Raw genomic sequence first — 25,121 nt, 5'->3', positions numbered from 1 at the left:
CCGGGGGCAGCGGGCTCCGCGGCGGCTCGGCCGGCTCGCCGGGGCGGTGCCGCAGCGCGGGGGGACGGGCGGACCCGCGCCGAGCCCGCCCCTTCCGCGCCGGCGGCGCGATGGAGGCCGGGGTGGCGGCGGGGACGGGCCCGGCGGCGGCGGCGAGCGAGGCGGAGGCGGAGGCGGCGGTGGTGGCCGAGGCGCTGCGGCTGCTGCGGATCGAGCCCTCGGCCGCGGGCGATCCCAGCGCGGGGCGGGCGGGCGGCGAGGAGGGACCGGGCTCGGTGCGTGCGGCGGGACCGGGCTCGGGGCCGGGGCCGGGGCGGTTGGACCACGCTCGGTGCGTGCGGCGGGACCGGGCTCGGGACTGTGCTCGGTGTGTGCGGCAGGACCACGCTCGGTGCGTGCGGCGGGACCGGGCTCGGGACTGTGCTCGGTGTGTGCGGCGGGGCCGGGCTCGGTGCGTGCGGTGGGACCGTGCTCGGGGCCGGGGCGGTTGGACCACGCTCGGTGCCTGCGGCGGGTCAGTGCTCGGTGCGTGCGGCGGGGCCGGGCTCGGGGCCGGGCTCGGTGCGTGCGGCAGGACCGTGCTCGGTGCCTGCGGCGGGTCCGTGCTCGGTGCCTGCGGCGGGTCCGTGCTCGGTGCGTGCGGCGGGACCGGGCTCGGGGCCGGGCTCGGTGCGTGCGGCAGGACCGCCCCGGCCCCGCTGAGCGCCGTGCCCGCTTCCCCCCGCAGAGGAACGCGCTGCGGAAGCGGCGGCGCTGGCAGCGGGTTCTCGCCGCCCGGCGCGGGAAGCGGCGGCAGGAGCGGCAGCGCCGCCGGGCACGGCGGGCAGCGGCGGATGGGGACGGCCCCAGACCGGCGCTCGGCAGCGGCCCCGCCGGGCCCGGGCCGCCGTCCGTCCGCCGCGGGAGGGTCCCGGCTGCCCTGGCCACGGAGCGGCTGCTGGAGGCGCGGGCGGCGGGGCCGCGGCTGTGCGTGGACCTCGGCGTGGGCGGCAGCATGTCCGAGAAGGTGCGGGGCTCCCGGGGCTGCTCGGTGTCCCGGGGCTGCTCGGGGGTCCCAGGGGCTGCTCGGGGTCCCAGACAGGCTGCTTGGAGGTGCCGGGGCTGCTCGGAGGTCCCGGGGCTGCTCGGGGTCCTGGACAGGCTGCTCGGGGGTCCCAGGGGCTGCTCGGGGTCCCGGGGCTGCTCGGGGTCCTGGGGCTGCTCGGGGGTCCCGGGGGCTGCTCGGGGGTCCCGGGGGCTGCTCGGGGTCCCGGACAGGCTGCTCGGGGTCCCGGGGGCTGCTCGGGGTCCCGGACAGGCTGTGCTCCGCGTGTGCCCGTCCCTGCTGCGGGCGGGCGCCGGGAGCTCGGCGGGAGCCGCATTCAGCCTGCTGCTGGCGTGTGACCGAGCTCGGCGGGACCGCCAGCCCCGGGCTCGGGGTCACCGTGCCGCTCTGTCCCCAAGGAGAGTGGCCGCCTGGCCTCCCAGATCCGGAGGCTCTACGGGGCGAACCGCCGCGCCGCTCGGCCCTTCTGGCTGTGCCTGACGGAGTTCGCGGCGGGGACGCCGATCTACGAGCAGTGCTTCCGCATGAACGACGGCTTCGCTGGCTACCTGGTGAGGGTCTGGCCGTGGGGTCGGGGAGAGCCCAGCCCTCGGCTCTGCGTCTTGCGTAGAACTAGTCAGCAGTTGCTGCTCTCCCTTTCTCAGAGCTCCCGGAGAACTTTTGATGAGGGGAGAATCTAATGGAGTTTTTAGGTGTGTTATCAGTGCCTAGAACAGAAACACTGTCCAAGTGGAAAAGGAAAGCCCCAGGTCACTGGAGATTGGTAGGATCTGCAAGGCCTTTAGCAGTCTGTGTGTCCAAAGCAGCAGTGTCAGTCCCGGGATATCTCTGTGTCTGGGAGGGGGCTTTGCTCTGGCAGAGGTGCCTTAGGCTAACGGGCTGCTTCACTCTGTCTTGTGTTTTCAAGATGGATACAACTCCAGAGAGTTACCTGGACCTGTTTCCTTTGGAGGCCATTGTTTATCTCACTCCTGACTCTGAGAACGGTAAGTATTTCGCATGCTTCAGGAAAGGGAGAACCAGGGCAAAAGGCTGACTTGTAGAAATGTCTTTTTGAGGCCATTCCATGCTTCAGGCAAGCTGTTCCTCACATGGGCTGTCTCACATTGCACGAGACATACTGTGTGCTCAGATCTGCTGCTAAATCTGTGCTGGTGGGACCTGTGTGCCCCAGGCTGCAGCCCCCAGGGCGAGGAGGCTCTGCCCAGTGCTGTCCTTGGGAGGGGGGTGTGCTGGGAGAGCGCTGTCCTGCTGCGTGGTGTGACCCAGAGCACGTCCTCTTTCTAGTCCTTGAAGACATCGATCCCAGCAAGGTGTACGTGCTGGGAGGGCTGGTGGATGAGAGCATTCACAAGGTGCGTGGTGCCTGCCCCACGAGCACACAATCCCACTGCTGGGGCTGCCTCCACCATCCCTTTTTCCTCGAGCTCTGCCCGGACCCGGCAGCGAGCTGGGAGGGGCTGCAGCAGTGCGGGTGCCACGAGCCCCAGGGCAGGTTTTGTCTCTGTGTCCCTGCAGCAGCTGACCCTGCGGAGGGCACGGGAGCAGCGCCTGCAGACAGCCCGGCTGCCCATCCGCGAGTTCATGGTGAGAGCCCCCAACTCCAGGAACTACCACTCCGAGACGCTGGCCATCAACCAGGGTGAGGGTCACGCGGGGTCTGGTGTCATCCGAAGGCTGGCTGGGGTCCCCGGCTCCCGGGGGAGCTGTGCACGAGGCAGGGACCCTCGGCTGGAGGGGCGCTGGGGGGCTGCTGTGGGGACAGAGGGATGGGACTCGTGAGGCCTGTGCCACCCCAGCCAAGTCTGACAGTGGCAGGGAGGGTGTTGGTGTCCTGTACCCCCATGGGCTGGCACACCTGGGCACAGCAGAGCATGTGCTCGTGCTCCTTCACCTCTGCAGGGTGAATGCCTCTCTGTTGGTGACTGCAGAGGGGCTCATGAGCCAGGCCAGCTCCTCAGGGTTTTTACCCCTGACGTGAGGATTGTGTTGCCCCTCCACGGACACAAGGCAGAGGAAGTGGCTGGGGGCTCTGTGTGCCCAGGGGGTGGGGTCTGCCTGCCTGGGAGTGATAGTGGGGGCACAGCAGGTGTGGCTCACTGCAGGGGGACACTGGCAGGTGGCACATGTCAGCCAGTACAGTGACGGGGGCACCTCGCTTTAGTTGACACAGCCACTGCTTTGCCCAGAGCCCCCTAAAGTCTGCCCCAGAATACCTGTCTGCCCCAGGTGAGCTGCCTCAAGCAGCAGCTCATCAGGTGTTAGGTGGGGGACCTTCTCTGGGTCAGGTGTCATCACCTCCCTCGTGTTCGTGGGTGTGTGCCAGCAGCTGCTGGCACCGTTGTCACAGCACAGGTGTGTGACTCAAGCCCTCTCTGCTCTGACAGTCTTTGACGTCCTGTCCACCTACTACGAGACGCGGAGCTGGCCAGCAGCTCTGAGGGCTGGAGTTTCTTCTGGAAAAGGCTACGTGCTACCGGACACAGCGGAACAGGTGGAAACAGCCCAGCGCGCCACTGCTGCCCAAGGAAGCTCTTTATTGCGTGGTGAGGAGCTGCACAGGCAGGAAGCACCAGCGTGACTGTGCACAGGAGACAGCTGTTCCCAGCAGTGTGAGGAGCTCGTTGGAGCAACACCTTCTGCCTCAGGAATGCGGTGCTGGACATCGCCCATGCCCCTGAGCAGGAAAGAAAAGCCTGGCGGAGCCTGGGATCAAGTGAAAACTGGCAGGAATTCAGTTTTGCCTCTTTGCAGCTGTTTGTTTGTGACTCCTGCACCTACACTTGTTCTGAGGTGGGGAGGAGAGCTTTAAGGTGTTTTCTTCATTTTATTGAAACAGAGAGTAAGGTGAAGTTAGGATTGCAAAGCTCATGGGCAAGGGAAACGCCCTACCATGGGACGGGACAGTGCTGCTCCTGCAGGAGAACGCGGGATGGGGAGCAGCTCCCAGGGGCACTGTGTCCCAACAGCTTAAACCCACTGAAGACTCGGTGAGTTGCTGAAGCCTTTGGCTAGTTGTATGCATCTAATATAAAATAAAAGGTTTAGATCCCCATTGTGTCCCTACAGTTACTGAGGAGTGGCACCTGGTCACACCTGACACACACGGGTCCCTGACCCCCGTGTCCCTGCTGGGAGGTACCTGGGCTTGGCTGTGCCCTGCACAGAGCAGTGCCACAGCCACAGCAGGAAAGGTGTTTGGTGCAGCTGAGCCGATACGTTACCTCAGCCACTGCTGCCAAAAGAGCCCTAAAACCTCGTGGCCAGTGGCAGCAGGACCTGAAGGTCATCTGAGGTAAGTCTGGTTATGTGTTTTCATTCCTCTCTCACAGAGAACCCTTTCACAGCCCTGGGGCTGTGTCCCAGTGTGTGTGACAGGGGGTGTGCAGGAGCAGGTGGGGGTTTAACCCGGCTGTTGTGGTTTAACCCAAGCCAGGGCTTAACCTGAGGTTAACCCACGACAGGGGCTCCGAGCCCTGTGGTGCTGGCCAGTGCCTGCCGCTGTGCCCTGGGGGCTCTTGGCAAGCTGGATGTGCAGGTGATCCCCTTCAGCGTCCCAGAGCCAGGGCACAGTCCTGGAGAGGTGGTGCCATCACTCGAGCCCACCCGTGCCCTCAGCTGCCCAGAGCAGGCCCCACAGCTCCGTGGGGAAAGGTAGCCACCCCCCAATATCCCCGGGCTGCACCTCAGCAGCGAGGGACTGGCTCTGCCCTCCCTCCAAGTGCTGCCTCGCACGGCCCAACCACTCGGGCTCGCACCTGGCCGGGGTGAGCGGCACCTGCCGGGAGGGGCACAGGGCTGGTCTGCCCGGGGGAGCCCGGGACGGTCCCTGCACGGCTCTGGCCGCAGCGTTACGGTGCCGGGGCTCGCCCTTCCCCTGCGGACACGGCCGTGAGCCGCTCCCGGGCTGGCGGGGCGGTCTCGCTCCCGGCCCGGGGCAGCAGAGCAGCGCCTGCCGCAGGAGCAGCACACGCCAGCACGGCTGGCACGACCCTCTCCGGCTGAGGAAAAGCAGCTGAACGTGGGATCGCTGTGTTCCCTCGGCCACGAGGTGGAGAAAGCCACCTGGGGTCCTTGACATTCGGCCAGGGTGGGGTTTGATGTGCCTTTAGTCCAGAGCCTGCCTGGAGAGCAGGGTGAGTGAGAGGCAGGCTGAAGGGCTCACACTCTTCCCCATGGGTGGCAAAGGCAGCTGAGAGAACACCGTGAGGCTGACCACCGTGGGAGGCAGGGGACGAGCCCTGGGCAGGACACGCACCGAAGGGCTCCAAGAGCACCTGGGGCGTGGCTGCCAACACGGCACGTCCTGCCACGGCCATCCTGGGCTAAACATCGCCTGGGGGAGAGCCCGAGGGGGACAGAGGGCACACACCTGGCCTCTGTCCCCCTCAGTGCCCTCGTGTGCCCCCGCCCTGCCCGTCACAGCCACGGGGACGCCCTGAACTGCTGCAGGAGACAGAAGATGGCAGCTGCTAGGGCCGTGTGCTGGCGGGCGAGGAGCTTGGTGCCCAGCTCAGGGCAGACCTGCCCGTGGAGCTGCTGGTGCAGAGCCTGCACCAGCTGCTGGTAGGTGCCCACCACATCCCCCAGCGCAGCCCCCAGCTCCTGCTGTCGCTGCCTGCACCGCCGGCAGTGGGACACCTGGAAGCAGGTCACTGCCAGCTGAACCAGGCGGTCGAACGTTGCTCTCAGAGCACACTGCACCTCTGTGAGAGGCTGCTCCGTGCTCAGGAGTGCCTGGCAGCTGGACAGCAGGTCCCGGGAAGCCCAGCCCAGGGCACCCTTGCTCTCCACACCCTGCTCTGCACACTGGTCATGCAGGTGGGTCGCCTGGTTCCCACAGAGCTTCCCTACAACCTCCTGGAGCTCCACGGTGTAGGCCAGGAAGTGTGAGAAATCCGCAGGGCTCATCCACGCCTGGTCCTTCAGCTGCCCGAGCACGCGGATGTGGGGGTCCTGCCCTGCCGCGTCCCCGGCACTGGGGACTGGGAAGCCGCTCCCAGGGGTCTTGGGGAGGCTGCAGCTGCTGGATGGGGGGGTGGTGAGGGGCCCTGGGAACTGGGGGGGGCTGGTTTCATGCTCGCCCTGGTTGTGGGGCTGGGGGAAGCAGCTGATGTAGGGCAGGTGGCAGCCACAGCTGTCCAGCCCAGGCGGTGCTGGGGAGGGCCCGGCTGGGACGGGGGGCGGAGGGGTCTGCTCACCCTCCTCGGGCTTAAAACAGAGGAACGAGCGCTTTGCAGCCCCGTGGTCTCCTGCTCCTTTCCCCAGGGGAACTGGGACCGAGGAGATGGAGAGCCCTGCAGATGGGGCCAGGCAGGAGTCCTTCCCCAGCCCTGCCGCCTGCGCTCTGGGAAGAGAGGTCTGTGCAGGCTGTGGCTCCTGCTGAGCCACGTTTCCTGCGCCTCCTGGCTGCCCTGCGCCCAGCCCTGAGCTGCTCACCAGCTCCTTGCCAGAGCCTGCTCCAGCAGGGGATGTTGGCACCTTCCTGCCACCAGCATTGGCCCCCGTGCACCCGCTGGTCGTCAGACAGGCCAAGGGCTCAAGTGGGTCATCCACCCTGTCCTGCAGGCTGTGTGGCACAGGGCTGTGTGGCACAGGGCCGTGTGGCACAGGATCTCTCCTCACCCCGAACGAGAGCCAGGAGAGGCGGGTGAGAACCCCTGACGTGCTGCTGCAATCTGCCAGGAGCTGGGCTGCCTCTGGGAACCCCGCGTGCCCCTCGTGCACCTTCCGTGGGGTCTCCCCACTCACCACCTGTCGGCTCCTGGCCCGGGACACGGCCCCCTCGCAGCTGCTGCTGGCACGGCCCTGACCATTGGCACGGCACTGACCATCGGCACAGCCCTGACCATCATCATGGCCCTGACCATCAGCAGGGCACTGAACATCATCATGGCCCTGACCATCGGCACAGCCCTGACCATCGGCTTTGTTCTCCTGACAGGGAGCCAGGGAAGGCTCCACCCTCGCCGGGAGCAGCCCCCGGTCCTGGGCCAGCTCCCGGGGAGGGGCCGTGCTGGGGCCAGGAGCCGGTGGCAGCAGCAGGAGTTCCTCAGAGGGGCAGACAACAGCAGAGGGCACAACCCCGGCCTTGTGCTGGGTGGCCACCACCTCACCCCCGTGCTCCTGTGGCCCCCGGGTGTGCCAGCCTGCAGTGGGCACACGGCTCCCCTCGCTCAGACATCCCGGATCTGTCTCCCCTGGGGAGCTTTCCTGGGCAGCTGCACTCAGACCTCGGGGAAGGGGCTCTAGGGACAGCAAAGGGGGGTGCTGTGGCTGGAGGCTGCTGTCCTCCTCCCCACACTGGTCACCAGGATGCTGAACGTCCAAAACAGAGGAAACCGGCCGTTCCATCACCGACTTTGTCTCCGTGGTGTCAGGCTCCGTGTCCATCAGGTCAGAGCAGGGGTCTGTGCCAGCGGTGTCCCCCTGGGCCTGGGTGCCCGCAGGAATCCCCACCTCCATGTCCTTCCCTGTGTCCTCTGTGGAGGGCTGAGTGGGTGGCCAGGAGCAGCAGCGCTGTGGGGAGCCTGGGAGAGCTGCAGGGAAACTGACCTGTGAGGTGTAATCAGTTTTCAGGAAAGACCTTCTCTTCCTCAGGCTCTTGGTGTAGGTCAGCTCCTTCTCCTGCCCCTGCCTCTCCCTCATCGATGGCTTCTCTCCCAAGCTGTAGCACCTCAGCCTCTTTGGGATGCAGGAGGAGTTCTCTGTGCCCTCCCAGGATGCTGTATCATAGCCTGATGGCAAGAAAAACATGGAAATCAGGAAGCAATCCCGGGCAGCAGAATACCCTCATGCCTACTCAGTGGGACAAAAAGCTCCTGGCACAGGATTTGGAATCACAGGCACAAAAATGCAGCATCAATGCCTGGCTCCCAAGGCCAAAGGAAATGATCTCATGATCAAGTACCTACGTGGAGTTGGATGTGAAGAAAAAGGCAGAGCCTGGGTGTGTGGCACAAGGACTGAAGCCCAGGGCTGGTCATGAGGGGACACCTGAAGGCAGGTGTGGCTGTAATTCCCCAGTTAAATCTGGGGCCAGCGGCAGCACTACAAGAGCACTGCCCACAGCTGTAGACCACACAGAAACACGGCCAGAGGTTCCCAGCTGGAAATTTGGATGGTAGCAATTTCCACAGTGACAGTTTTTTGCCTGAACACAGTACAGTGACTGTGCATTACTATAAAAGCCAAAACTGTTCTAAAGGCATGAATTAAATTCTTAAGAGGTTCTGTTAATACTGAAAGAGCTGATTACTTCAGGAACAAGAATACTCCCACTTCTGAAAAAATACAATGGTCAGGGAGCTGCCCAGCCCCGGGAATCCTTGACCCAGCTCTGAAAACAGCCTCTGACCTGAGCACGACCTTTGACGTTGGGGGTTCACGTAACAACGTTTTACAGGTTTGGGGTCTCCTTAGCTGAGAGGAAGAGAACAGAGATCCCAGAATGCCACTCCTCTGAAAACTGACTTTTCCCAACACCCAGTGTTTGCACGTGGTAACAAATCCTCCTGCAATGTCACTGTTAGGGTGCCGAGGAGTGGCCTGCAGAGAACGGGGGGGGTCAAAGGCCCTTCAAAAGTCCAGGAGAAGCTCCTAAGAGCTGGAAGGGGAGCCCCCAGGAGGACCGACGGCAGCAGAGGCAGCCCCAGCCCGGCAGCAAGGACCTGCAGCAGTAAAGCCAAGCTGTGGCTTTACCTGCCCGCGCCTCCGGAGGGCTGAGCCTGTCCGCAGCATCGTAGAACTCCTCCTCGGAGCTGGAGTCCGCGAAGCCCGGGGGTGGCCGCAGGACGAGGTCGCTGTCCCCCGAGCTGCGCCCTTGCTGGGCAGACGCGCCGCTGCCCGCGGGGGATGCGCTGGAGCGCGGGCCGTAGCAGCCCGCCGTGTCCGCCTCGGACGGCCCGGCCGCGCCCTCGCCCTGCCCCGCGGGGCCGTCCCCGGGCCCCGGCTGCTCGGCCGGCGGCGCCTGCAGGAAGCAGAAATATTCTCCGGCCGCCGCGGCCCCGGCGGGGCTGCCCGCGGCACACAGCGGCACGAAGCTCCCGTCGGAGCTGCTCATCTCCCGCACGGTCGGCGCGTAGAAGTGGAGCAGCTCTGGCCTGGAGGAAGAGCACGCTTCCAGCTCATCTTCCTCCAGCGCATCCATGGAGTCGCTGGAGCCGCTCGTCTTGAACCCTCGGCTCTCGGTGTTGGCCGAGTCGGACGCCTCGGATGCGCTGTCGGTGGCGTTGTCACCGCCGGTGTCCCGCGGGTCGCCGCCGCCAGCCCGGGGCTCGGCGCTGCTCGCCCCGGGGCTGCGGGGCTCCGCCGGCCCCTCCGCACCGCCGCACGCCGCGGGGCTCTCCGTGCGACGCTCCGAGGAGGAATCCAGGTCCCAGGAATCTTCGGAGTCGCTGCAGGCTCGGGATTCATACCCTGGGATTTAAACGAAGCTGTCAGCCCACGCTGGGCTGGGGCTCAGCCAGACCCTGCCCCGCGGGCCCCAGGGGCTCAGCCCTCGCCAGCCCACCAGCCAGCAAGGGAGGGTGCACATGGACCTGCGGGGTGCTCTCAGCCCAGAGCAGCGCCCCGGAGCTGCAGGGCAGCTGCCAGCTGACCCCTCGCCCCAAGCCTCGCTCCCCACCAGCCCGCAGCAGTCGCAGAATCGTGCCACCAAGAGTGTTGGAAAAGCCCTCTAAGATCGTCAAGCCTTAATCAGACGCAGGTGCCACCACACAGCCCCGGGCTGCTGCTCCCACTTGATGCTGCTCCCAGGAGCTGGGTCATCCACCCACTTCCTCCCCATCCTGTGTCACAAAAAAAGGCTGGTTTTTACACCTTCCTCAGCTGAGACACGGTGCAGTTGCTGTTTTTTCTCTCCCCAGGTAAATACGGAGGTATTTGCATCCACAAAGAGTCTGTAGTAACCAGCGATGAGGCAGACGAGGTCCTTTGCACTGTTTGACTCCAGCAGCAGAGTGAGCACCTTTTTTTTTTTTTTTTTTGGTTTGTTTTATTTTTCAGAGGTGTGGGGGAGAAAAGAGTAAAAAATATTAGAATAAACAAATATTGTTTGTACTGTAGTCAGCAGGAACAGGCTGCAGGAGGACGAGGCACCCCCTCTGTCTCACACTTCCCTCAGTCTGATTTGTAGGAGGCACAGACAAGGAAGAGTAATTTCTTTTTCTCATCTTTTGTGTCTTTGCTGCATCTCACTGATGGAGAAAGAATCACTTTTTCTCAGCAGGAAGCCTCACTTCTCTCTGGTAATATTTTTTTGGTTCTTCCTACGAGCTTTCCCTCCCAAGCCTTTTATCCTGGTGACACCCCCAGCCTCTGAGAAGAGCTGTCGGTGCAGGTGACTCCCCTGTGCCTCTGTCCCCACACAGGTGCTCACCTTCAGGTCCTGCAGGTAGATCTTGACAGTGCTCACTCGCTCGGACTCCTCGCTGAGCTCCACCCTGCTGATGCTGGGGAACTCGGCCAGGCTGGTGACGATGTTGAGCTTGCTGTTGATGATCTGGCTGACGCCGTGCCTGGCGCCCACCAGCAGTGCCACGTACGACTCCCTGTCCTGCAGCTGCAGGATAGGCACGGGTTAAACCTCTGATGCGGCCTGGGCAGGGCCCCCTCGGCCCCCCGAGCTCCTGGGGGATCCCAGCACTGACTCTCCTTGCTGCTGGGCTGCCGCAGCAGCCCGCTCCCCGCTCTCTTCCCCCGCGCAGGGACCAGCAGCTTCCCGTGGCCCCAGGGATGCAGCAGCCACCTGGCAGACCCCCGGGGATGTGGTTGGCAGCAGGTGGTCACTGTCAGCAGTGTCACCTGGCAGCCCGGGCTGTGCCCACACGGACCCAGTGGGACCTGCTGCAGCTGCACGGTAGAAACTTCACAAAGACATTTCTGGGCTTGGAAGATATGTCAGGGTGAGACACTTGAGGAGAAATGAGTTAAGGCACCTATAATCTGGCAGAAATTGTTCAGTGTGCGTGTAGGTGTAAACTTTAGCATTACTGTGACCCATGGGTGAGGTCTTGCTCCGGTACAGGCCCCCCAGCATTGCTCTGCTCCCCGTGTGACACAGCTCAGCACAGACCCAGCTGGGGACAGGCAGGAAAATCAACAACCCAAGAAACCTCTTGTAAAAAGGGAAGAGGTCTTTTTTACAGCGAGCTTTAAAAAAGCTCTTTTTTACAGCGAGCTTTAAGGGTTTCCAGTATTTTTTACAAGAGTTTGAAGCCTGCCCAGATTTCTCAAGTACTTTATACCACACAAATGATAGGCAGGGTTTATCTGAAGAGCAAGAGTCCAGTTAGAAAACACATGCATAACTGTTCTGTAGGCTGGTCTGTGCTGTGGACACTTCAGTGGAATTATGCTGAGTTTCTCCAGCACAGCCCCTTACCAACATCTGCCAGGACGTCCCGGGACAGGGAGAAGCAGTGTGGCCAGGAGGACTGCGTGCCCAAAGCAATTACAGAAACAAACAGCTCCTACCATCATGGTGGCATTGAAGATCTTCCCACTGTACATCTTCAGCTCCCCCAGGATCTGCAGGTAGCTCAGGCGCACCTGGACTGCTGTGAGCGTGTGCTTCGTTGGCAAGAGAGGAAACAGAGTTTAGGAGCAGGCGCCGCAGGCGGCTGCAGCACGGAGACAAGCCGTGCTGCAGGGCTGGCTGTGTGGCCAACACGTCCAGCTCAGTCTGGCCACAGCAGAGCAGAGGTGGCCCTGGACCATCCCACACGGCCCACTGAGCGTGGCAGCACAGTGCAGGGGAGATCAGGGAGCGTGGGCGCAGCGTGGGGGCAGAGAACAGCCCCAGGTGACACGCAGGGGAGGACACCGTGACCTGGGGCTCGCACGCTACCTTCTGCCGAGGGTCCAGCAGCACCTGGTTCCGCTTCAGGTGGTAGCTGATGGCTTTCTTGATGTCCTTCCCTCTCATGTTCCGAAGCAAGGTGGGTGAGATGAAGTTCTCGATTCCCCAGTCCCTCCTGGCAGAAAGAGGGAAGGGAGCACAGGGGGTCCCAGCCACGCTGACCCCCAGCAGCACAGCACAGCACAGGGCAGAGGCACCAGGCAGCCTTGGGGGGCTGTGCCACACCCAGTGGCCTCACTGGCTCAAATTCACTGCTACCTGCACCTGCCACCGGGTCGGGAGCGGGACTGGACAATGTGCACTTTGGTACAGAATGGCCATTTTCAGGTGGTTTCACAGGAGGGAATTCACAACCTCCATGAGCAGGACAGTCCCCACCTCCCCTCACCATCCACAGGATGGAGATCCTGTCCTTGCACGCACCTTGCTTTGGTGACAAGATTATGACATTTCAGCACGTTCAGTTTCCTGGACTCAGGTGGCCAGGTGGGCCAGGTGTGCTGCTGGAGAGTTTACTCAGCCCAAGCATTAAACACCTGTGAGGTGAGAGCAGTGTAGCTGCCTCACCCTCACACCCTGCACACAGCTGGGCATGAGGCAGCCAGTGCCTGGTAATTAACCTGGTCACCACCCCAGTGGATGGTAATTAACAAGGAGCTCGTCACCCCTGCCTAGAGCAGGGGCTTCTCTGGGGCAGGTGCAGTCCCAGAGCACCAACATGCAGCACGGCACACCTGCTCCTTCTGAAAGCATTTTCTGGTCATTTCCCCACAGATCCCAGTACTCCACAGGATCTACCACTGCCCAGAGCAGGTATTTCTGGCATGCTTCTGGCGGATGCAGAGGTGCACTGGCTGCGCAAAGCTGATGATTACACCCTCTCTCTCCAGACAGTGCAATCAATACTGCCGGGAGCAGCTTGGGTAACCCCCACTGTGTGGGAGATCTGCAGTTTCAGGTCCCTGGCCCTGTGGCAGAGAAGACCCTCCCTCTGCCTCGGGACAACCCAGGAGTTCACTGCCTGTACTGTCAGGCAGGTCAGTGGGCTGAGCACAGGGCGGCCCACGAGGCCACCCTGCCCTAAGAGGAGCGGCACAGCCAAGGGGCTGCAGCCCCCTCTGGACTCCTGTGCGGGGCTAAACACGGGGCAAGCAGCGAGCTGATGCCACTTTTGGGGCTCTCCTGCTTCCGCCGGGCTCAGCCGCAGCGGAGCACAGAAATCTGTGCGCTTACTCGATGTATTTCAAGGACACCTTCTGTGGCTGGGCACACGCGTAGATCCTCTCCTGGATGTGCAGGGCAGCCAGGCGTAACGCCACGCTGCACTTCATCTCCACAGCAAACCTTTCCTGGAGCACGTCGCTGCAGCTCTGGGGCAAACACAGCACAGTTAGGCCAGCAGGAACGCAGCGCGAAACTGCCAGCACGACACCACGCAGCCAGTTAGGGATATCACCAGCCAAGCCGCAAGCTGATGTACGAATTTAAGGCAAATCGAATTGAAATGCCCTGATTTTAAGTGCTCTGCACTTCCATACGGCTGAGCCAGTCTGAGGCATGCTCTGGTTTAAAGCAAAAATGAGAATGGGGTGAGAAGGGATTCCTAAGCACGGAATGCCCCAGTGTCACCTGCAGGTACAGATATTCAAAGGCCACTGGGTCTTCCTGCAGGAGGTCCAAGGGGTCCCTGGGGACAAAGCACACTCTGAAGAGGCAGCGGTAGTCATGAGAGTCTCTTTTCTGGACCACCTGCAACAGAGAGAGGGATCACACCACCAGCCCTCCCCCCAGGAGCGCACGATGAGCCTTTGCTCTGCAAACCCTCAGGAATTGTTTATTGCCACTGGGAAGGGGATGGTGCAGATTGTCCTGAACAAACACAAGGAGGCTTTGCTAGTGCTTGCAATTTTATCTCTGAGTCTTCATCTGTTTTTCTCTTCTCCCTGCAGTAGCCCAGAAGCCCTTTGACAGCAACACTTTGTTTAGACACCCACTGATCCCAAACACTTGCAGTGTGAGCAGGGCAGAGGCTTTGGGGCTGTGTGATAACAGCAGGGGAAGGGGCAGGCTGCTCTGCTTTGGAGCACAGTCACAAGACACAGCAGCCCTGAACAGACCCCTGAATCATCACTGTAATGTCAATACAATGTCAAGACCGAGTTATCCATCAGCATATTTTATTCTGGGCAGATCCTGCCCAGCGGAAATCCTGACCCATGTGCTCAGTGCTGTGACAGCACCAGCCACTGAGGGCCCTGAAGTGGATGATCCTTGTGTGTGCCTTCCCATTCAGGGTATTCTGTGTGACTCCATGGACCCCTCTGCAGTGGGCTGCCAACCCACAAACCCAGCAGCACGGAGCTGGGGCAGGCTCCTGCTGACAGACCTGCACGGCTCTGGGGGCAGCGGGATCCCACGGGCTCGCCTCGTGCTCCCAGGACACAAAGTACTGACTCAGAATTCAACCCAAGTGGCCCCTGCCCTTGGGGCATTCGCCCCGGGGTGAATGCTCTGTCTGCTCAGGGAGCTGTGAGCAGCGAGGCCGTGCACAGCTGCCCTCAGGCTGCTTAGGGCTCGGGCTGTCCTCTGCAGATGGGCCGAGGTGACAGGTGGCACAGAGCACGTCACCCACAGCTGCTCTCCAGGCAATGCCAGCCCACGGGTACTGCTGTGTGGGGGCACCCAGGATGCTCCCAAAGTGCCCTTCCCCAGGGATGGGGGTGTGAACACCACGGCAGAAGTGGATGGCATCACTGGGGCCGAGCCGAGCTCACCCCTCTGTGGGCTCCCTCTGCCCTCCCTGGCCTCTCTCCCGGGGGCAGTGCCCCTCTGCAGGGCTGTGGGACGCACGGGGCTCTGCTCACCTGTGCGATGAGCTCCTCCTCGTGCAGCAGGTGGATCTTGGCCAGGTTGTACTGCTCCTCCAGCACCAGCGCGAAGTGGGCGATGCTGCGGATGGACAGCTTCTCCTGCAGCGTCAGCACGATGTCCTGGCAGGGGCACAGGGGTCACGCAGGGCTCAGCTGTGCCACCAGCACTGCTGCAGGGGCGTCACTGCGTGACCCCAGCCTGCAGAGCTGCAGAGGCACGGACACACAGAGCACGATAATCCCAGCAGGTGGAGGACAAGGTGGGCCAGCTGAAAACCCCAAGGTGCCACAGCTATCCAACCCATCTCCTGGAGCTGCCTGTCCTGAGCTGCCTCACACCCAAAGTTTTACCGTTTTCACCCGGGTGGCGTTGAGCACTCTCTGTCACCCCCGACCCAAGTGTTTGCTGTGTTTGTTACTCTGGCTTTCTAGAACTCTGCAACATTTTGGAGCCCTGGAAGGGTGCGAGGCCAGGCTGGACAGGACTAGAAGCAAGTGAGAGGTGTCCCTGCCCATGGCAGGAGGTTGGAACTGGATGGTCTCTAAGGCCCCTTCCAACCCAGATCAGTCTGTGATTTGTGAAAAAAATAAAAAGAACTTGTAAAGAACACTTTTCTCCAATAAACAAGAATTTGAGACTGTAATTGTAAAAATCTTACCACATGTGACTGAAACTGGTGTTTCACTTTGTAATAGAGAATTCTGTCAATATTTTGTTATTGAAGTAACAAGGTTTATGTTTGGCAAAAAGAAAATATCACCTCAGGCTTGACTGAGCACAAATTGAAACAGAAGCCCTTGGGCTCACTCAAGCCTTTTGAGGCAAGCATAAATGTTTGACTCACCTCAATTTTAAGCCAGGATGTCTCAAGACACAGAGAAATTTCTGGAAACACCAGAAACTTGGTGAAAGCAAGCTTGCTTGGGAAGCATTTTACTCATTTAGATGTTTCTGGAGGGCAATCATGAGGGCTGCTCTCAGAAACTGGGAAAACTTGTTCCATGTCAGAGCTGAGCAACTCAAGTCAGAGACAAAGAGCTAATCCATCCTTTAGAAATTAAACCCTTGGGGACAGACATTCAAATATCTCTTTACAAGTCGCCTTTCCTTTCCACCTCCTTGCTTTCTTTTACTATTTTATTTTTCTAGACCCTGCAAGTCAAAAGACTTGCAGACACTTACTTGCCTGAGAGACCACAATGGTTTTGTGAAGCTTGAATGAGCTAGACAAACTCCTCCTTTTCTGAGGAAAGTTTTCACTGCATGATAAATGAAGTCTCTTTGTGTTTCCCTTTAATATACTGTCAGCCTGATGGCCCCAGAATGTCTGTCCACTGTGAATCTCTCCCACAGCATCTGCACTGGTGCAGGACACAGGCTGTCCTTTAAGTAATTTATGACCTCCAGCCACTGGCCATGGCCAAATCTTACCAAGTCCAACATAAACACTGAGCAGCCACAACGATCAGGCCGGAAAAACTGGAGGTGTGTGAGGCTGTGTCCAAGCACAGCAGTCATGGGAAGGGCTGGATCCATGGCTCTGCAGAGCAGCACTGTGTTTTCAGGGCAGTGATCTGAGGGAGGATCACCCTTTGTTGGGGAGGATCATTCCCTCGTGTGCTGCTCTTTCACCTGAGGGGCTGAATCAGTGCTCATGTCTCCCGAGGGGAACATCCTTACCAGTGCAGAAATGAGGCTGGAGCTCAGAAATCCCAGCACAGCCAGCAGTGCCAGCAGCTGGTCAGTGCAGCCGGGGGGCTGCAGGGCCCTGCCTGCCCCTTTGCCCATGGGTTGGGCTGGGGTGGTGGGAACAGCCTGCCCAGCTTCCTTACCTTCACAGTGGTGCTCCTCTCAAACCTGAATGCCTTGGTCTGTCCGTTCTCCAGGTACACCTTGAGAACATTGGGCATGAACAGGAGGGAGCTCCCCTGCAGAACAAAAGCAGCAGCTGGACCCTCGGGCATCCAGCCCGCGGGCACCAGCTGCTCTGCCTGGCACTGCAAGTCCTGGCATCCAGGAAAACCCTCCTCTCTACCTTGGCAACCCTCTTCCATGGCACCAAGGCTTACTCCTGATTATGCTTCTGGCACAGAGTGGCACGAGGAGAGCACAACAAGTGCCTTTACCGTAACACTCAGGGCAGCACAGCAGCGGCTGCACGCGGCCTGGCAGCACCGTCCCGGTCCCCCTGGCACTGCAGGATCTGGCGGGCACTGAGAGCAGAAAGCCATCCTCCCTGCTCATCACCAACACCCAGCGGGGCCTCCAGGAAAGGCACCTTCCCATCACCAAGCAGCACGGATCCCGCGCTGCCCGCAGCGCCCGCGCTGCCAGCGCCACGGGAGCCTGTCAAACACACACTGCTGCTTCCACTCAGCCTTGCCCTGACATCTGTAACCCTGGCACGTCCCACGCAGGAGGCGATGCCACCACAGTGCCCTGAGATAGGTCCCAAACAAGTGGCACAAGACGAGGATGCCCTCAGGGAGAACATCTCTGTTGGGTGCTTCGAGAGGGGCCTGGGGACTTGGCCTCTGTCCTCCTGGGCAGCCTGATCCCCTTTCAGCCCTCCACCTCAGCCCTTCAGCAGGGAATGCCTGCACCTTTCTTCCAGTTTCACCATCGCTCCCTGGTTGCTCAGGGCTGAGCAGGTTCACTGCTCCACTTTGGAGCTCCTCTCAGCATGTCTTTGCCATGGTCTTGGACCTGCACGCTGCCCCCACCACTTAAAGGGTTCATCTACTTGTCAAGAGAGTCTCAGGGTTAAGAATGGTGTTCCTGAGATGATCTCTCCTGTGTTTCATTCACTGTGCCTCACATTACAAACCTCAGCCCTCTAGACAGAGAGCCCACACCCCCTGGAAGTGCTGCCAGAGCAAACATAAAACACCTCTGAATCCTGCCCTCGTTCCTCTCATACCCATCCTTGGGGCTCAAGCTGCCTGCAGTCACCACTGAGGAAAATCAAGAGAACGCTGCTGCTCTTTTTTCTAGCCCAGCTTTGGGGTCTTTAGCCCAAACACATCACGTCTCTGACAGGTGTTGCTGTCCACGAGCTCCAGGACAGTGATGCTGTTTTTTACATCTCCCCTCAGCACCCATGGCACAGTTACCTTGCGAGGGGGGGCCCTGCACAGCCAGCACACAGCAGGACTTAACACCTGCACAAATCATCACCGCTCTCCTGGTCAGATCCAATTACCCGGCCAGAGCACCCGGAGAGGTTTCTCTCTGTCTGTGAAGGCTGTCAGAAGCTGCTAACGCAGAAAGCTCAGCGGCCGTACCCTTCCCGTGCTGCCGGGGCAGGGCTGGCTCCCCAGCTCACAGCTGCTGATAGCGCGGCTGATAACGCTGCCTGGCGCTGGCCCCGGCGTCCCCGGGGGCCTGTCCCCGGCGTATTGCTCAGGATGTAGGAATACATCACCGCTCTGCAGAAAGCGGGGGCAGGACAGCAGCGAGGCTCATTAACAATTCATGTGCGCAGCCTGCAGGCTCGGGTTTCAGCTGCAGAACGCAGCCGCTGGGATCCTTCCCGTCGCCACAAGGATCACTTAGCCGCGCTCCATTAGGATGACAAGAGCAGTATATTTACTGAAACTGGAGGCTGTACAGTTTTCAGGGCCATAATACCCATTTTGGCTGCCTTAGTGCGTCAGCCCACGGAAAGGAGAGCAGCCCTAAAGCACTCAGGGCTGCCGTGGTGCATAGTGCTTTTCCAGAAAGAAAGCATAAATATGCAACACACTTATTTACTCTTCCTTTGTGCTAATACTTCACCGTTCAAAACAGGTTGCGTATCCAGGTGGTGAAAAGGGAGTCTAACGCCAGTGGGACCCCAGCACCTGAAATATTTTCTCCTGCCTTTGTGCTGTCATTAATTGAATGGCAATCTAAACACCGTGTCCCTCCTCTGCACTGGCAGAGGTTTGGTCAGCTCAGCACAATGCTGGCAGAGGCTTTAGGGAGGCTCAGAGTGCAGCATTCCCTGCACAGCTGCCTTCTTTAGACTCTCACAAGAGGTCCTTTCCCAGACTCACTGGGACCGACCCTGCCATGGGTCAGGGACCGGCACAGACCCGGGAGCTCACGGGCTGTGGCACCGTGCCCAGCCTCCAGCTCCTGGGGCCCGCCGGCAGACACGCCCCAGCCGTAAGAAAAGCAGGCTCTGTCGGTGATTTCGGCTCTGCCCGGTGGCCGGGGTGTCACATCTCCCAAGAGCGCTCTGCTGCGCCAGGCAGGACCCCCGAGAGCCGTGTCACCAACCCTGAGGGATGGCACAGCCCGGGGAGGGCAGGGACAGGCCCTGGCACGCCTGGCAACCGCGTGGCAGGAAGGGAAGGATCCCAGGGTCCAGAGGGACCCTGGAAACGTCTGGAGGCACAGCCGACCCTGCCCTGCCCCGCAGGGAGAAGGAGGAGCGGGGTCCCCGCGTGCAATCACACGGGCAGGTGACACCCACGGCACCTCCGGCTGCGCCTCTGCCCGTGCGCAGGGGAAGGGCAGCAAACACCGCCCTGGGAGGGCTCTGAGCTGCACCAGGGGGTTCCACCAGCGACAGCGAGCAGCAGACAGACAGGAAGGGAAAAGGAAAAGGGCCCAGTGGGTGGCTTGTCACTGCTACAAAGCAGAAAGGCTCGGTCAGACCTGGACCACTGAGCAGCACTAATGAGCAGGGGGGCACCAAGGGGCACTTTGACCGCAGGGGATTTTCATTCTGAAAGACACAAGGAAAGGCCGACAGAGCAAATGACTCTCAGCTGAGCCCAGCGAGCTCAGAAAGTTACACAGAAGGAGCAGGAGACCTTGAGGAGCTGTTCACACTTTGGGGAGGACACAAGTGCTCTCCCCTGTGCCCCAGGGAGACCAGCACGGGCAGACCCCTGGGCACCCAGCTCAGCTGCCAGCTGCAGCAGGAGCCCCGTGATGGGTTTGCAGCAGCGAGCTGTGAGCCAGCTCACCTCACAGAGGCCAGGCACAGCTGCGGATGCTCTGTGGATGTCCCTGCTCCGCAGGGATGTGAGAGCAAGCTGCCACCCTGCCAGCTCGAGAGCGCTGTCACACCCAACAGCGACGCAGAGTGTCCAGTGACACAGCCCCGAACAGTGACTGTCCCCAGGACTGTCCCCAGGAGGGGACAGCCCAGCTCCTCCAGCAGCACGTTAACCTGGCACACACATCAGCGTTCACCTCTGGGCCAGGGTTTGTCCTGCCCGCACTTCAGTGAGGGCTCAGCACGGGTGGATTAGCACTTCAGGAGAGGACAGCTGCCTCCCGCAGGGCTGAAGGAATGGTTTCAGGTCTGACGGGAGCGGGACAGAAGCAGAGCGTGCGGTGTTTTCCATTAGTCCGAGTAAACACACCAAAGACAAAACCCTGCAGATGCCAGCGCTCCCCCCCTGCCCCGATCACCTCCGGCAGCAGCAGGAAGCGCCTGCCGGACCGTGGCCAGGGCAGACGGGCACAGCGAGCCTCAGCCACCCTGCCCCAGTCCGACACCGTCCCCGGAGAGCCCCGCGTCCCCCCGTCCCTCCCGGCCGTGCCCTGACCTGCGAGTGTCCGTTCAGCAGCACCTCCTCCGCAAACCGCACTTTGACGGGGTTTGTTTTCAGCCTCGCCCTCTTCTCCTCGGTGAGGAACGACGACTTGGGGCCGCCCTGAAACGACAGCGGAGCTCGGTCGGGGCAGAGCCCCGGGAAGGCAGGGGCGCAGCTCGCCGCCCGTGCCGGGGGCTGCTCCTCCTGGGCTGCCTCGCACCCACAGGGAGGGGTGTTCTGGGCAGCCTCTCCGCTCCCAGCCCTGCCGCAGGCCCCTCGGACTGCCCGGGCAGCGGCTGAAGCCAGCCCTGGCTGCCCAGCGAGCGGACACGCGTGTGCCGTGTGCCACACTGCCGGTGTCACCGCGCAGGAGCCAGCTGCTGTGCTCAGGCGTGTCCCCACACCGTGCAGCGCAGCCGGGACCCCGCGGAGCAGCTGGGGAGCTGCCCACAGCTGCCTTGCTCTGGGGCTGCCCCTCTCGCAGCACACGCAGAGAGCCTGGCCCTGCCGGACAGAGCCTGCCCGCCTGGGCAGCACCGCCCCGCTCTGCTGGGCCGCCCAGGGTGCTGCAAACCAGCCGGAGAGCTGCCCGCGGTCACCACACGGCACTGCTGGCACACCACCTTGCTGTCACCCAGCAGGTCCCATCAGGCTCGCAAGGCACGGCGTGTGCTCAGGAACTCTGCACAAATACCCTGTAAAGCACGGTGGGCCCCAAGAGCAGCAGCAGAACCCCTCAGTGTTCGCCCAGGTAGCTTCCAGGCACAGCCAGTCCTTCAGCTGTCAGAAGTGCCCGTGCCTCCTGGCCTGCCACAGCCCCACCCTGCCCTGGGGACACGTGGTGGGGACACGGAATGGGATTTGGAAGGCGCCCCCAAGGCACATCCGGACGTCCCAGAGCCCTCCAGGGTGCACGGAGCAGAGTCTGTCCCTGCAGCCCACTCCCCGAGCCGGCCTGGCCCCGCACCAGGGGCTGCGAGGAGCCTCTGCCCACCCTTCCCAAGGGTGTGGGTGACAGCAGAGGATGCGCAGGGCACCCTCGTGGCTCTGACCAGCCCCTCAGAGCCTCCACGCCAGCCCAGCCAGCCCTGCCCCGTGCCGAAGGGTGCCGCGGGAGCCGAGGAAGGGCCACTTACGGCCGTGCAGCGCAGGACCGTCAGGAGCAGCTCGTCACCGGCGTCCCTGCAAAGGGACACGCGCTCAGCCCGGGCTGGCACCCCCAGCCCCTGTCCCCGGGACACGGGCACGCGTGGTGACACACCTGATGAGGCTGGCTGCCCGCTCCACCGACAGCCCGTCCACCGTGCTGGAGTTGATCATGAGGAGCTGGTCCCCCGGCTGCAGCTTGCCGTCGGCCGTGCTCCCTGCGGACCGGCACGGCGTGAGGCACGGCCAGCCCCTCCCGCCCGCGGGGCACAGCGCCGCTCACACCGGAAAAAAAAAAAAAAAAAAAAAACACCGGAAAAACCCTCCGACATCGTGAAGTCCACCCAGCAACCCAGCACTGCCGGGTCCACCACTAACTGGTGTCCCCAGGGGCCACACCTGCACTAGGGGTGTGAGCTGCCCTTCCCCCAGCAACCACACCTGGCTGGCAAAATAAAAGGGGTTGAAGGACACTGGGTGCTGGCACCACCTGCTGTGCTCCTGCCTGTGTCCTTGCTCCCCACCCGAGCCTCCCTCTGCCCCATGGAAAGCCCTCCAGGGTCTGCCTGTGCCCTTGTCACAGCCCACGGGGGACCGAGCACGGGCCATGTAGCCTGGGCTCCCATCAGCAAAGGACAGGCTCAGAAGGACAGGTTTTTTGTGCCTCAGCTTTAGTAAAATGTTGATTCTTTCTGATTAGGAGAGGAGCACAGCAGAAAGAAACCCACTTCTTACTCCCCACAGCTGACAGGTAACTTCACCGTGTTTCACATGGGAAGGGGCAGAAAGAGAAGTGGGGGTGACAGAGGGTACCTGCCCCAGCCCAGAGCCCCGGCCAGCCCCCAAACAGAGGGCTGCCACACTCACACCAACAGGTCAAAACCACGTGGTTTTGTGCACCCATCCAAAACATAAAATATGAATAAGAAACAGAATCACAGTTTTTGAGTTACACCCATCCCTTCTATAGCTGGAGGAGCTGATCTGCTTGGTTTCAGCACTGCCTGCACCCAGCAGCACACCCCTGAGTCGCAGGGCTGAAAGCCCAGGCTCTGTTCAGAGCACCGTGGCCACGGCAGAATAAGATGAAATTCTCTAAGATTAGATTAAATTCTTCCTCTGCATTTCAGACGAAACACCAGGAAGAACTTGACTTTGAGCAGCTCTCTGCATCGTGAAGGTGAGCAGGGAGCGAGCACAGGTGAAGGGCCCTGGGGATGCTGGCACTGGCCCCAGGCTGCGGGAGCTGGGACACGTCCTGGCACTGCGTGTGCCACAGGCACCCAGGCTGTGCTCAGGGCTCACACCCCAAACAGGCAGCCCAGAAACCACAGCCCCTGCCAGCAGTTTATCCCTAACACCACCGGCCACCGTGCTGGACCCTCAAAGCCCCCGGGGAGGCCACACCTGCAGTGACAGAGGCGATGGTCAGGGGGAGGCCCGGGCAGATCTCAAAGCCGTAGTGCTGCAGGACGAGGTCCTTGTACACCGTGACGGTCACTTTGGCCCGGCTGGGGGGCTGGCCTGCGCTGTCCCCGGCACTGTCCATCACTGCCACGCTGCCCCTGGGAGACAGAGCAGACGATTTAAGGTGACACAGCCACAGACAGTGTGTCCAAAGGATCCACGCCGTTCCCTGCTGCGAGGGGCTGCCCCGAGGCTGGCGCTTCCCCGGCTCTGCAGCCGGCAGCGGCTCCCTGGGCTCTGCAGGAAGCTGAGGACGTCAGGCTGGGCGTGACCACCGCTTCCCAGTCACCCCAGCCCGGCGGCCACACAGAAGGAGAGGCCCAGGTGTGCCCCAGCACAAGCCACGACCTCCACCCGCAGGGAGCAGCAGCACCTTCACCCAGCGAGGCAGCGCGGGAGCGCACAGCTCCCGGCTCCTGCTGGGATCCACAGCCCACGGATGTCCACTCTACGTCCACTCTATGGCCACTCTCAGACCTCAGGGAAGGAAAGCGGCCGTGGACCAGGATCCCTGGTAATGCAACCTAGTCTTGCCCAAAAATGTGGGCCCACAAAGAGAAGCACGATCCCACCTTCAGGAAGGGCAAGTCTCACATGGAGCAGTGCTGTGTTTCTTCCTCACAAAAGAAATGTGCTTCCCCACAGCAGAGCAAGGCAGGAACATCTGTGCCTGGGAGCCAAGGGGGTTGCTTACAAACGCTGCTGCTTTTCATTTTCTGTGTGCGCATTTCCCAAGAACAACAGAGACACTGGGCAGGATCTGCAGGCTGTGCCAGCCCCGCTCACTGGGAACAGCCTCGTGCTGTCTCTGACCAAAGGTGGCCGTAGGTGTTCCCTCCACAGAAACCCCACTCACCTGGGTGCGCTGTCCCGAGAGCGATGAAGCCATTTTGCTACCATTTGCTCTATTCTACATGTTTTTCGTGTATGGATTAAGCTAGTCTCCAAATCTCCCATTTACCTGGAAGCAACAGAAATCACAGGAAGACAGAATGACGGTGACTGAGGAATTCTTCTGGATTGCTCCAGCACTAACTCACAACCCATTAGTGATGCAAAGAGATCAGCTGGCACCTGGTGAAGGGCAGAGCTCTGACAGAGGGTGACACCTGTTGTGACACTCATGGAACCCCCCTGCCCACCCAGCCTCCCCTGCTCGGTGCTTTTGGTCACCCGTGTCACGCTCAGGCTGCGTTACCCTCCCGTGGCAGACAGCGAGGTCTGCATTCCTCTTCCATGGATTTCATGGCTCCATGGGCTTCTCTGGGAGGTGCAAAGGCTGGCTGGGCTTCCCACCCCCAAACTCAGCCTGCCAGACCACGAGTCCTCAGTCAAAGCAGGCAATTGGTTTGACACTGTAGCTGCAGACATCAGTGGTAACTGCACACCCCAGCAGTGTGCCTTGCAAGGCACCCTGCAGCCATGCACCGCTGCCAACCCTCTGAGCTCCAGCCCTGGGAAGAGCCGCGGGCTGAGACAGAACCTGACACAAAATGAAACAAATTATGCCTGCATCTGCCAGAAGTCCCGAAGAGTATCCGCTCTTTGTGTTTCAACCCCAAAACTGTTGTATCCACCTTTCACTGTGTGCCTTCTGACCCGCCTAGGAGTTCCGTACGTCCCGACCTCCTCCCTGGTGCCTTCTGCTGGGCCTGGAAGTTCTCAGGGACACGCTCTGTCATAGTGGGACAGCTGGTCCATGGCAGAAGTGGTGCTGCAGCAGAAATATCGGTAAGTTAGCCTGTGAACAGCAGAGATGGCTGGAAACTCAGAAACGAGCCACGAAACATTTTGTCTCAACAAAAACCAGACCTGTTCCACTCCGCACCTTCCCGGGCCTTAGTACTCCCCCAGCTCACACTTTCTAACCAAGAAGGGAGGGCAGGACTCACATTTGCTGGTGAGCTCCTCACAGGGAGCCACTCCAGCCTGCTGTGCTGCCTGCCTGTTCAGCCATGGGCAGAAAATGGAGGAAATTCAGCCCTTCAGCAGTTCTGGCACTGGGCACTCTCTGAGCACTTTCCTCCTAATTCAACACCTGCTTCAGCCTGCTCCTGCAGCCACACGGCTCCTACATCGCTCCTGAGAGGCACCTCTGAACCACAAATGGTCACCTGTGCTCCAGCTGTGCCTCCAGAAATCAGAGCTGAGGAATGGGAAATCTGACCCCTTCTCAGAGGGTGAGCAGGAAGCGACC

At 61.1% G+C, this 25,121-nt stretch overlaps 2 protein-coding genes across 2 annotated transcripts; one reads left to right on the top strand and one right to left on the bottom strand.

Annotated features, from left to right (window-relative positions):
• Positions 1-110: 110 nt before the first annotated feature.
• TRMT10B (tRNA methyltransferase 10B) lies at positions 111-4,100 on the top strand. Its single transcript, XM_054004128.1, has 7 exons — positions 111-275; positions 728-1,006; positions 1,444-1,596; positions 1,953-2,031; positions 2,333-2,400; positions 2,564-2,687; positions 3,433-4,100. Exons 1-7 carry the CDS (start codon positions 111-113, stop codon positions 3,624-3,626), a joined length of 1,062 nt encoding a protein of 353 aa, XP_053860103.1. The 3' UTR covers positions 3,627-4,100.
• A 92-nt stretch (positions 4,101-4,192) lies between these two features.
• On the bottom strand, positions 4,193-24,613 carry FRMPD1 (FERM and PDZ domain containing 1). The gene is made up of 16 exons (XM_054003764.1): positions 24,502-24,613; positions 23,781-23,885; positions 22,865-23,022; positions 21,573-21,675; positions 21,448-21,493; positions 20,324-20,431; positions 16,610-16,705; positions 14,771-14,896; positions 13,536-13,655; positions 13,140-13,276; positions 11,895-12,021; positions 11,522-11,617; positions 10,425-10,607; positions 9,866-10,013; positions 8,747-9,463; positions 4,193-7,782 (listed from the first exon to the last, which is right to left on the bottom strand). Exons 2-16 carry the CDS (start codon positions 23,879-23,881, stop codon positions 5,465-5,467), a joined length of 4,584 nt encoding a protein of 1,527 aa, XP_053859739.1. The 5' UTR covers positions 23,882-23,885; positions 24,502-24,613; the 3' UTR covers positions 4,193-5,464.
• Between the last annotated feature and the right edge of the window lie 508 nt (positions 24,614-25,121).

This window comes from Vidua macroura, chromosome Z (genome assembly GCF_024509145.1).
Source record: "Vidua macroura isolate BioBank_ID:100142 chromosome Z, ASM2450914v1, whole genome shotgun sequence".
Classification (NCBI taxonomy): Eukaryota; Metazoa; Chordata; class Aves; order Passeriformes; family Viduidae; genus Vidua; species Vidua macroura.
Note: the sequence above shows the minus strand (reverse complement) of the source record. Positions and strands in the feature narration are given on the sequence as shown.

Coding starts and splice junctions, on each gene's coding strand:
- FRMPD1 (XM_054003764.1), bottom strand. CDS start 23,881: ATGGGAGATTTGGAGACTAGCTTAATCCATACACGAAAAACATGTAGA. Junction 12,022..13,139: donor GTGTCCTTGAAATACATCGA/GTAAGCGCACAG, acceptor TCTTTCTGCCAG/GAGGGACTGGGGAATCGAGA. Junction 7,783..8,746: donor CCCTCCGGAGGCGCGGGCAG/GTAAAGCCACAG, acceptor TCTTGCCATCAG/GCTATGATACAGCATCCTGG.
- TRMT10B (XM_054004128.1), top strand. CDS start 111: ATGGAGGCCGGGGTGGCGGCGGGGACGGGCCCGGCGGCGGCGGCGAGC. Junction 276..727: donor GCGAGGAGGGACCGGGCTCG/GTGCGTGCGGCG, acceptor TTCCCCCCGCAG/AGGAACGCGCTGCGGAAGCG. Junction 2,401..2,563: donor TGGATGAGAGCATTCACAAG/GTGCGTGGTGCC, acceptor GTGTCCCTGCAG/CAGCTGACCCTGCGGAGGGC.